The sequence below is a fragment of the Lemur catta genome, chromosome 3 (assembly GCF_020740605.2).
Source record: "Lemur catta isolate mLemCat1 chromosome 3, mLemCat1.pri, whole genome shotgun sequence".
Taxonomy (NCBI): Eukaryota; Metazoa; Chordata; class Mammalia; order Primates; family Lemuridae; genus Lemur; species Lemur catta.
This window is the reverse complement of record NC_059130.1, coordinates 103,681,723-103,693,515: the sequence shown is the minus strand read 5'-3', so window position 1 is coordinate 103,693,515 and position 11,793 is coordinate 103,681,723. Positions and strand designations below refer to the sequence as shown.

General features: G+C 45.2%; 1 protein-coding gene across 1 annotated transcript in view; it reads left to right on the top strand.

The window, feature by feature from the left end:
* Window positions 1-2,308: 2,308 nt before the first annotated feature.
* The window catches only part of HDAC1 (histone deacetylase 1), a 31,939-nt gene continuing 22,454 nt past the window's right edge, over window positions 2,309-11,793 (top strand). Inside the window, exons 1-2 of the mRNA XM_045548392.1 lie at window positions 2,309-2,449; window positions 7,697-7,809. Of these exons, the coding sequence (XP_045404348.1) occupies window positions 2,401-2,449; window positions 7,697-7,809 (162 nt within the window). The 5' untranslated portion in view covers window positions 2,309-2,400. The remainder of the gene's footprint in view (window positions 2,450-7,696; window positions 7,810-11,793) is intronic.

The following is an 11,793-nucleotide window of genomic DNA, read 5'->3' as shown; positions in this document are numbered from 1 at the left end:
AGTAGCTATAGATCATCAAGCTTGCTCTGTTCTTATAACAAAGAGGAAATAGTTTTTCTGCACCCACATTTCCATTAAAAAGTCAGACAATTAAAGATACCTGAAGATGGCAGTGTGTTTGATGAAAAATGAGGGAAAGTCATATTTCTTTATGAAAGTGAAAAATAATCTAATTTTAACAATATGCAAAGAGCATCTGAGTCATAATATAAATCCATTCATTTACATCACCTGCCTGACCTGCTGCCACACCCATGATGTCATCTGATCTCCACCCTCCTCCACTTTTGGACACCGTGTGCAGCCAGAGTTGGTAATTTGTGTTCTTCTCCTCATTTCACAAAAAGGGAAATGGTAGCCCAGAAAGGTTAAGCGTTTAAACTCACCCAAGGCTAGCTGGGAAGCAGCAGCACAGAACTGGGAATAGGATTTGTTCTATGGCCCCTTTGCTCTTTCGATAATAGGACCACCTGGTCTTAACTCTTCTGTTACCTTATAATTAATGGTCCAAATGTAGTTCCCAACTGAGGAACACAAGTCTCCAAATATCTCTTTAAAGAGGCAGAAAATGTATCTTATTGAGTGTAGGACCACATGTAAATAGCTAACTTAACACAATGCTTGGCACATAGTAAGTACTCATTAAATACTAATATTGTTTCCTAGTTGTCATTTTAACAGCCCAGCGCAGCACTTTTCCATGTTTCAGCTTGCTTTCTTTCTTTTTTCTGTAGCAACAGGGTCTCCCTCTGTTGCCTAGGCGGGAATACGGTGGCACAATCATAGCTCACTGTAACCTCCAGTTCCTCAAGAGATCCTCCCACCTCAGACTCCGCAGCCGCTGGGACTACAGGCACATATCACTATGCCCAGCTAATTAAAAAAAAATTTTTTTAAGAAATGGGGTTGCCCAGGCTGGCCTTGAACTCCTAGCCTCAACAGATCCTCCCGCTTCAGCCTCCCAAAGCTCTGGGATTACATGTGTGAACCACCATGCCCGTTTTCAGTTTTCCATAATAACCAGTTGATGATTGATGATCTAGTGCAGTGGTTCTCAAGAGGAGAGTGGGGGTGATTCTACACCCCCTCTAACCACCCCCCCACACTTGGCAATGTCTGAAAACAATTTTGGTTGTAACAACGGGGGTGGGGTTGCTACTGGCATCTAATGGGTAGAGGCCAAAGATGCTGCTAAACATTCGTCAATGTACAGGACAAGCTCGTACAACAAAGAACTATCCAGCCCAAAATGCTATTAGCTTCCAGGTTGAGAAACCCTGTCCTCCTTTAATGGGATAATCCGTTTCCTCCTGTTTAAAAAGATTCCTTGGTCATCCCGGGTGACTTCATCAGGGAGAGAGGCTTTCGAGTCAGAAAGCCTGAGTCTCGCCACTTTGTTCCAGTGCCTCTGGTGCATAGCAGGCATTCAAAATTACTAGTTGTGTAACTTTGAGCAATTCACAAAGGTCTGAACTTCTTTATCCTTATCTTTAAAATGGGGATTAAAAGCCCACCAGGGACGCTCCACGCACATTAGTTTTCTTTCCCTTTCCTGTCAGTTTCTCCCCCTGAGACCCTGCATTCCTTTTTTTTTTGAGACAGAGTCTCGCTCTGTTGTCCGGGCTAGAGTGAGTGCCGTGGCATCAGCCTAGCTCACAGCAACCTCAAACTCCTGGTTAAGCGATCCTACTGCCTCAGCCTCCCCAGTAGCTGGGACTACAGGCATGGCCACCATGCCCGGCTAATTTTTTCTATATATATATTTTTAGTTGTCCACATAATTTCTTTCTATTTTTAGTAGAGACGGGGGACTCGCTCTTGCTCAGGCTGGTCTCGAACTCCTGACCTGGAGCGATCCATCCGCCTCGGCCTCCCAGAGTGCTAGGATTACAGGCGTGAGCCACCGCGCCCGGCCCAGACCCTGCATTCCAACCCAAGTTCAGCCCCTTTATTAACTGAGTGACCTTGTGCAAGTCACTTTCCCGCTGTAGGCCTCGGTTTATTCTCTGTAAAATCAGAAAGTTGGCCTCTGACCTCCCAGCACGCTACCAACAGCGAAATGGGACTGTGAAGTTCACGGAGCTGCTTTCCTCCCCCGGGACTGATGGTACGGTCCCCGGGCTGCTCCCCCACCCCTCCGTGGCGGACCTTGGTACAGGCCCAGGGGGCCCTAGGCGGCCTCTCCGGGCTGCCCTTGCCCCCTGCCGAGTTCCGGGCCCGGCCCTGCGCAAGCTGATTGGCTGGAGCGGTGCCCGGGCTGCGCGGCTATAGGTGAGCCCGGGAGGGGACGGGCGGAGCGGGCTGGAGACCCGCCCTCTCCCCCCTGGGTCGGACGCTGAGCGGAGCCGCGGGCGGGCGGGCGGACGGACCGACTGACGGGAGGGACGGGAGGCGAGCAAGATGGCGCAGACGCAGGGCACCAGGAGGAAAGTCTGTTACTACTACGACGGTGAGCACCGTCCTCGCGGCGGGGGCGGGGCCGGGCCGGGCCGGGGCTGGAGCGCGGAGAGGGGAGGCTGCGGGGAGCTGAGGCGTTGGAAGCCGAGGCCGCGGGGAGAGGGAGGCTGAGGAAGGAGGCTGAGAGGAGGAGGTTGAGGCTGAGGGAGGAGGCTGCGGGAAAAGGAGGTCGGGGCTGAGGCCGAGAGGGGATCGTGTGGGGGGAGCCTGAGGCAACCTTGGTGGGAGATTCCGCAGAAGTCTAATGTGGAGAGTTTGCATGGGACTCCTGGAGGGGAGGCTGTGTCTGAGCGAGGAGGCAGAATCTGATGGAGACGGCTGCAAAGATGTATTTTCTTGCAGAGAACACAAAGCTCTTTCACTGTCCGTTCCTTCCACATCTTATTTTGGTGAGAGTCCTGCAGGACTGGTCACCCGCTTCCCCTCCCCCAGTCTCTGAGCAGGGCCTGCAGTGGCTGCTGCGACATGGGGCGCCTGGGATTGGAAGGGGAAGGATGCAACCTGCTAAAACAGACTTTTCGGTCCACAAGATCTCTTGAGCAGCTTACTCTGTTCTAAGGAGTGTTGAGATGCTGGGGCCGTGCAGATTATCAAGTCCCCCTTCCTATCCTCAGCTCACGGTCTAGAGGGGCAGACAGACAAGGACAGAAGTACTCTCCTGTGACAGTGCTGGGGTGAAGGAGAGCTCCGAGTGTTAGGGGAGCACAGAGAAGAGGCACCCAACCCAGCCTGAGGAGTTGGGTCAGGAAGGGACAGCCCAAGACCTGAAGAACAGGAGTTCTTAGCCAGGCACAGGGAAGGCAAAGATAGCAGCAAGCTCAGAGGCAAGAGACAGGACAGCAGCTTTGAAAAACCAGCAGGCATTTTTACAGTATGGCTGACGGATAGATTTGGGAGCCTAGTGTAGAAGGTGCGGAGCAGGGGTGAGGGGAGAGTTGCAAATGATGCGGCTGGAGAAGTAAATAAGCTGGGCATGCTGTCCCAAGGAAGTTGGACTTTATTCTGAGGGCACTTGTGAATCATTACAGTTTTATGCAGGATAGTGACATCATCAGGTTTATATCTTAGAAATAGCACTCTGAGACAGAAATTAAGTTCATAAATATAAGGTAACCAAGAAAGCATGGATCCCAACTTTCTGGTGTGGGCAATTTGTGGTGGATGTTTGGGGAAGCCCATGTCAGTTGATGACTTTGGCATTTTTTTTGTTTTTTGTTTTTTTAGAAATAATTATTGAGGTATCTAGGGGACATCCAAGTAGAGGCAGCCAGTAGTAGAAGACAGAGGTGACGAAATAGAGATTTTTAATAGTCATTAGTGCCTTAGTCCATTTTGTGCTATGAGAACAGAAATGCTACAGACTGGGTAATTTATAAAGAACAGAAATTTATGGCTGGGTGCAGTAGCCACTGTGCCCAGCCTCTACAAAAAATTTTTTAAAAATTTAAAAAATTATCAGTTCATGGTGGTATGTAGTCCCAGCAACTTGGGAGGCTGAAGCAGGAGGATTGCTTGAGCCCAGGAGTTTGAGGTTGCAGTGAACTATGGTTGTGCCACTGCACTCCAGCCTGGGAAACAGAGTGAGATGCTTTATATTTAAAAAACAAAAACAAAAACAAATTTATTTCTCACAGTTTTGGAGGTTGGGAAGATCAAGGCCACCAGTATTTGGTATCTGGTGAAGTTCTGACCTCTGCTTACAAGATGGTGCCTTGAACCCTGTGTCCTCACTTGGCAGAAACACAAATAGGGATGAACTTCCTCTGTCAAGCCCTTTTATAAGGGTGTTAATCTTGTTCATGAGGGTGGAGCCCTCATGACCCAAACACCTCCCAAAAGGCTCCACCTCCCAACACTGTTGGCACTGGAGATTAAGTTTCCAACACATGAATTTTGGGGGACACATTCACACTATAAGAGTCAGCGTACAGTTAGTAGTTTTAGAGATGGGCCCTTACTATGTTGCTCAGGCCGGTCTTGAACTCCTGGCCTCAAGTGATCCTCCTGCCTCGGCCTTGAAAAGTGCTGGGATTACAGGCGTGAGCTACCACGCCTGGCCCAGATAGTTTTAGTTATAGTAAATTTAGTTATAGAGGGTGCAATCACCCAAGAAAGTTGTATAGGTGAAAAGAGAAAAGGATCCAGGGTAGAATTCTAAGGAAGTGGACTGAGGAAAAGTCTAGTGCCCCTCATTCTGTGTACTCTCCTGTCGTAGCATTTGTCACTATGTATTGGAAATGCGCATTTTCTTGGTCATATTTCTTGCAGACAAGTAAACTGCTCAGGAAAAGGGGCCATGCTTTGACTACCTCTGTATCCCTAACCCCCCAAACAGTGTCTAGCTCATAGTAGGCTCTCTTTTGTTTTTGAAACAGAGTCTGGCTTTGTCACCCCGGGCTACAGTGCCATGGTGTCAGCCTAGCTCACAGCAAACTCAAACTCCTGGGCTCAAGCAATCCTCCTGCCTCAGCCTCCTGAGTTGCTGGGACCATAGGTGCGAGCCACCATGCCCAACTAATTTTTTCTATTTTTAGTAGAGACAGGGTCATACTCTTGCTCAGGCTGGTCTCGAACTCCTGAGCTCAAGTGATCCGACCACCTTGGCATCCCAGAGTGCTAAGATTACAGGCATGAGCCACTGCACCCGGCCATAGTAGGCTCTCAATAAACACTTGTTGATTAAATTAATAAAGATACAGAGGGGAGGGGCCATAAGTGAACCAGGAAGTGTTGGGTTACATAATATTATAGAAGCCAAAGGAGGGCGAGATTGGGCAGGTGTTGGCAGCAGTTGGGGCAGAAGCTAGATTGCAGTAGATTCAGAAATGAATGGATAGGTGAAAAGAAGACATCAGGTTGAGCTGTTTTAAGGGGAAGCTTTTGTGAGGTAGGGAGAGAGGATTATTGATAAAAGGGAGATGTAGTGGCTAAGAGTTGAGTATATTCAAATCTTAGGGAAAAAAGCCAGAAGAGAGGGAGAGGTTGAAGATATAGGAAAGGAACTAGTAGTGATGGAGGTTCCTGAGGAGACCAGGTGAGATGGAAACCAGAGACCAGGTAGGGACACTAGTCTTCAAGAAGTTCCTTTGTGACAAGAGCGTAAATGGTAAGGAAAAGTTCAAATGTAGGTAATTTTGAAGGGGAGATGATGGGGAGAGAGTTGAGGGAGTTCTCAAGATGAGGAAAGAGAATTTTTCTTTTCCTGAGGGTGAGGGAGGACAGTTGGTAGAGTAGGAATCTTGAAGACAGGAAATTTTTTTTTTTTTTTTTTTTTTTTGAGACAGTGTCTCACTCTGTCGCCCTGTGTAGAGTGCAGTGGCATCATCATAGCTCAGTGCAACCTCACACTCCTGGGCTCTAGTGATCCTCTTGCCTTAACTGGGACTACAGGTGCAAACCATGACACCAGCTAATTTTTCTACTTCTATTAGAGACAGGCTCTACCTCTTGTTCAGGCTGCTTAAATAGCTGTTGTGAAAGGGCCGCTAGGGGAATAAATTGGGAATGATTATTGAGCAGTGATGAGGACTTGTTTGAGCTTGGAACCTATGATTTTGTAGCCTTATTATTCTGCACAGTTTTATGGTCTTGACATTCACAGTCTTTAGAGAAGGGAATAGACTTATTACTTGAGAAACTGTTAGTTTTGCAGTGAGGTCACTAGCTTGGGACTCAGATTTGGCTCCACCATTCAGAAGTTTTGCAGTATCCAGCTACTTGGGAGGCTGAGGCAGGAGGATCGCTTGAGCCCAGGAGTTTGAGGTTGCTGTGAACTAGGCTGATGCCACGGCACTCTAGCCCAGGTGATAGAGTGAGACTCTGTCTCAAAAAACAAAACAACAACAACAACAACAAAAAACCCCACCAAAACGAAATACATGAAGTGCTACATACAAATTACACTTAGAGGAAAAGACCATTTATTCTTATCAAGAAAGGGTTTGGAGCTTGAGCTGGGCTTTGGAGTATGAGGATCATAAGAGAAGAGGGACATTCCAGGTCAAAGGAGCAGTCTGCACAAAGGATACTTTGGTGTGAACGTGAATGCCATGTTCAGGATGCTGATAATCTGGTGTGTCTAGAGCATGAGTTGGCAGATTTTTTTCTATAAACGGCTAAATAGTAAATATTTTAGGCTTTATTTTGCCATATGGGTAGGTCTCTGGCAGCTACTTAACTATTCAGCTCTGTCACTTAGTGTGAAAAGAGCCATAGAGAATATATAAACTAATGGGCATGATTGTGTTCCAGTAAAATTTTATTTATAAAAACAGCCAGTTGTATTTGGCTCAAGGGCCATAGTTTGGCTACTCCTGTCTGGAGCAAAGAGAGTAAGTGTGTGTGTATGTGCATGTGTGTGCATGTATGTACTGTGGGTGCATGTATGCACTGTGGGTGTAGGCGAGGGTGGTGGTGGTAGGTAGTAGGAGATGAAGCTAGTTAGGCAGATTAAGAAAATCCTTGAAAGCCAGGCTACTGAATTTATTATTTTTTTTAACGAGGTCTCCCTGTGTTGTCCAGGCTGGTCTTGAACTCCTGGACTCAAGTTGTAGTTATTGCTGTGGGGGATGGAGAAGCATAAAGAGTTTTTGAGCAGAAGAGTAATGTTAACAGAGTTGTAGATTAGAAAAATAACTCTGGTGACAGTGTGGCAAGTAGTTTGAATTGAAGGCAGAGGGACCAATTAGAAGGCCATTGCTATAGATGAAGCAAGCCATGATAAGGGTTTAGTTTTCTTATCTATAAAATGGGAGTAATACTCCCTGTCCTAGCCATTTTACAGCGTTATCATGAGGATCCAGTAAGAAAATGAAGGGAATGTGCTTTGACACCATAAGTGTCACAATATGTAAGAGGTAAACTGTAGCTTATAATAATTGTGAGTAGTGATGGTAATTTTTCTGTTGTGGGAGGGAATTCCTTGAAGATATAGTGAGATGAGTCATCTCCCTGGCTGTTGTTCCTCAGTAGCTTTGGAATGAACCCCTCGTACTATCTGGTGCCTGTGGGTTCCAAGAGAAGAAAGTGGGCTAGACTGACCTTAAATGCTGACCTCACCAGGGTCCCCTGCTTTTTGATTTTTTCTTTTGGAATTACCCTTCCTTAAGGTGGGAAAGAATCTTGGAAGCTAGAAATGAACCAGAAAGAGTTTGCTGGTAGTTTGTTATAAAAATGTCTGGGTTCTCCTGGGAGTGTATGTCTAACTGTGTCACTGAAGCTGTCACTCTTTCTTCTTCAGGGGATGTTGGGAATTACTATTATGGACAAGGCCACCCAATGAAGCCTCACCGAATCCGCATGACTCACAATTTGCTGCTTAACTATGGTCTCTACCGAAAAATGGAAATCTATGTGAGTTACTGGGAGTGCTACTGCTCCCTCACCTCTTCACTTCTGGTTCCCCATATGCCATTCATTATCTCATTTTCTCAAATACTCATTCACTCATTCATCAAATGTGTTGAGTGGCTGTTATAGAGCAGGCACAATAAATGACAAGGATTCTGTTTTTAAGGTGTTCACTCTAGTGCTGGAGACCCACATGTAAACAAATAAATTATACTACACACGTACATTTAACAGTTAAAAAATGTACAAGGCTAGGCAAGGTGGCTCACACTTGTAATCCTAGCACTTTGGGAGGTTGAGGCCGGAGGATTGCTTGAGGCCAGGAGTTTGAGACCAGCCTGAGCAAGAGCAAGACCCTGTCTCTACAAAAAATAGAAAAATTAGTTGAGTGTGGTGGTATACACCTGTAGTCCCAGCTACTCAGGAGGCTGAGGCAAGAGGATTGCTTGAGCCCAAGAGTTTGAGGTTGCAGTGAGCTATGATGATGCCACTCAACACTAACCTGGGAAACAGAGCGAGACCCTGTCTCAAAACAAACAAACAAAAAATGTATAAGTTGCAGAGATAATGAAGAGTGAAGGATGAAGGGAGCCTTGGAATGGTTCCTAGAGGTGATATCTTTTTTTGTTTTTTTTTGAGACAGAATCTCATTGTGTCACCCTGGGTAGAGAGTACAGTCCTGAGTTCAAGCTATCCTCCCACCTTGGCCTCCCAGAGTGCTAGGATTATAGACATGAGCCACCGTACCTGGCCCCTAGAGGTGATATCTTAGCAGGGTTTTAAAAATTGAATAGATTTAACCTGGAGGTCAGGAGGGGACTGGCATTCTAGGCCAAAGGAGGGACATATGTAAAAAGGCAGAGGTAAGAACAATATGGTGTTTAGGGAAAATATAAGTAGTTTAGCATACAGGTATTGTTATAGTGTAAAGTTCACAGGTGTGAGTGGAGGGAGATTTAGCTGTAGAGATCAGCAAGGGTTGCATGTGCTGTACTAAACATCTCTGATGGGCCAGGGTCAAAAATCCAGTGCTGGCCAGGCACAGTGGCTCATACCTCTTACTTTGGGAGGCCAAGGCAAGAGGATCGCTTGAGCCCAGGAGTTCAAGTTTGCAGTGAGCTGTGATCGTACCATTGCATTCTGGCTGGGGTAGCAGACTCTGTCCGTAAAAAAAAAAAAAGAAAAAAAAATTCTGTGCCTAAAAGAGTGATTTGGGACTGTGTTGAATTAGATGCCAAGTCTCTAGTTACTAGAGAGTATAGACTCTGTCTAAACTCTAGACTTAGCTCCAGGTGATTTTTGTCTGATCTTTCAGTTTTTAAAGAAAAACTGGAAATCCAGATTATCATATAAAATATCCCCTGGTTTAAAATATTGGCCCAAGGTTTTTGTTTTTATTTTTTTTAAATGTGTGTACTAACAAAACACATCGATACATTTGTAGACCAAATTTGGTGCCACAGTTTCCAGTTTTAACCCCTTTTGGAGGCAGTGAGGAGAAACAAGGGAAGGATTTTACATGAAAGAGAGATAGGAACAGGCATACGTTTTAGAAGCAGTGAGGCCAGTTAAGAGGCTGTTGTAAGAGTCCAAATGAGAAAATAAAGAGGGGCTGGGGGGCGCATGTGCCTTATGGCATAAGAGTCTGTTGGTAAAGTCTGTGCCTACAGCTTGAGTAACCTAGCAACAGCAGTATCCTTCTCACCATTCCAGAGTCCAGAGTGCTCTCCATTACACGATGGAACCGCACTCCTTCTCACTGTTCCAGAGACTAAAAGGAGATGAGTCTTTTGTCCCAGATGGCCTCTTCATGTCTCTGGAGGCAGTTGGGGAAGCAAGGAGGGGAAGTAGACAGAGGAGTATAAAGATCTTGGGACTACGCAGCTTTTTCAGGCGTGAAGGGCAGTTGGGAGTGGAAAACATATAGGGCAGCAGAGGTTTCCAGGGATTCTGAAGAGCAGACTAGCTTCTCTGACCCCCTCGTCACCCCCACCTCCTTTTTTTTTTTTTTTTTTTTTTTGAGACAGAGTTTTGCTCTGTTGCCCAGGCTAGAGTGTGTCCAGCTAGAGTGTTGTGGCGTCAGCCTAGCTCACAGCAACCTCAAACTCCTGGGCTCAAGCAATCCTTCTGCCTCAGCCTCCCGAGTAGCTGGGACTACAGGCATGTGCCACCATGCCCGGCTAATTTTTTTTCTATATGTATTTTTAGCTGTCCAGCTAATTTGTTTCTATTTTTAGTAGAGATGGGGTCTTGCTCTTGCTCAGGCTGGTCTCGAACTCCTGAGCTCAAGCAATCCTCCCGCCTCGGCCTCCCAGAGTGCTAGGATTACAGGCGTGAGCCACTGCGCCCAGCCTCTTTTTTTTTTTTTTTTTTGAGAGACAGGATCTTGCTTTGTTGCCTAGGCTGGAGTGCAGTGGCATGATCATAGCTCCCTGCAGCCTTGAACTCCTGGGCCCAAGTAATCCTCTCGCCAGGATTCCCCCACCCCTTTTTCTTAAAGAGAAAAACCCACACCAGATGTTTCCCAGTAGACATCCCTTTACATATCATTGGGTCATTGACTATCCTCAGACCATTCACCAGTGAAGGGGGATAGGATTACCAGAACTGGCTTAGACTAATCATGATTCTATCCTTAGGGCTTGGTACATTAACACCCAACTAAATTGGGATTTGTTACCAAGAAAGAAGGGAGAGAATGGCTCTTGAAGAGGTAACCAAAAGTGGCTGTCATAGGAGATAATACCACCTTATTGGAAAGGACTTCATCTGTGTGGTGGTACTAGTGTAAATTCTTAAAGCAAAACTCTAGTATAATGTCTCCTTCCCAAATCTCTAGACCTTGTTCTTTCTAATGTGTTCGTTTTTCTCCTCTGGCTCTGCCTCTCTACTGAGTATGAATCTTTGGTGGTCTTGTTCTCCAAACAGTACTTCTCTGCATTCATCTCTCCTATCTTTTACTTTCTCTGGGCTGTGATCTTAGCATCCCTTTCTCAAAGCACATGTATCCATTTTAGTATCTGTCCTGAAATTGATGGCTTTTGAGGAGTAATTCCTGAAAGAAGCTCTTTAGACTGCTCGTAGAAGTTGCTGTATTACCTCTATCTGTATATATGAAGGAGGCTAGTCGAGGTCTTTTTCACATAATTTCACCCTCTGGTCCCTCCCAGAATCCTGTCTCCACACCTCTGGTTAGTCTCTCCCAGAATCTACATCCTCACTTTACATCTAGACACCTTCCTATTTAAATAATCAAGACTCCTGCTCTCTTCTTTGCCTTGGATGCTAATTTTGTATATTTCTGGGCTTTTTATTCATTGCTTTCTGTTCTTTTTTAAAAATGTTTTTATTAAATATTGAGTAGACAGGAAAGAATTTTTATAGAGTGTATGTAAAGTATAAAGAATCATAATTCAATTAATACCACTTATTTTTAAGAATAAGAACATTTCCAGTACTGCTAAAGCCCTTGTATGCCCTTTGCTAATCCTATCTTCTCCCCCAGAGTTAACCTCTGCCTTGAATTTGAGGTTTATTATTTCCTTTCTCTTTTAAATAATTTTACCTGTATGTATTCTTCAGCAATGCATGTTTTAGTTTTACATGTTTGAATGTTATGTAAATGGAGCCACTTATTATGTTACTTTGTGTTTTTGCTAAATATGTTCCTGAGAGTCATGCATGTTGATTCATGTAGCTGTATTTATTTTTACTGTATTTCATTGAAATAATATACGCCAATTTGTCTATTTTATTATTGGAGGGCATTTGATTTGTTTCTGAGTTTTGGCTATTACAAATATTGCTGCTATGAACAGTCTTGAGCATGTCTCTTGATGCACATATGCTAGAGTTTTCACTAGAGGATATACTAAGAGTAGAATTGCTGGGTCAGGATGCATGCACTTATTCACCTGTATTAGATAAAGCCAAAATAGTTTCCAGTTACCAGCAATGTAGAATTGTGGTTGCTCTAAGTACTTGCCA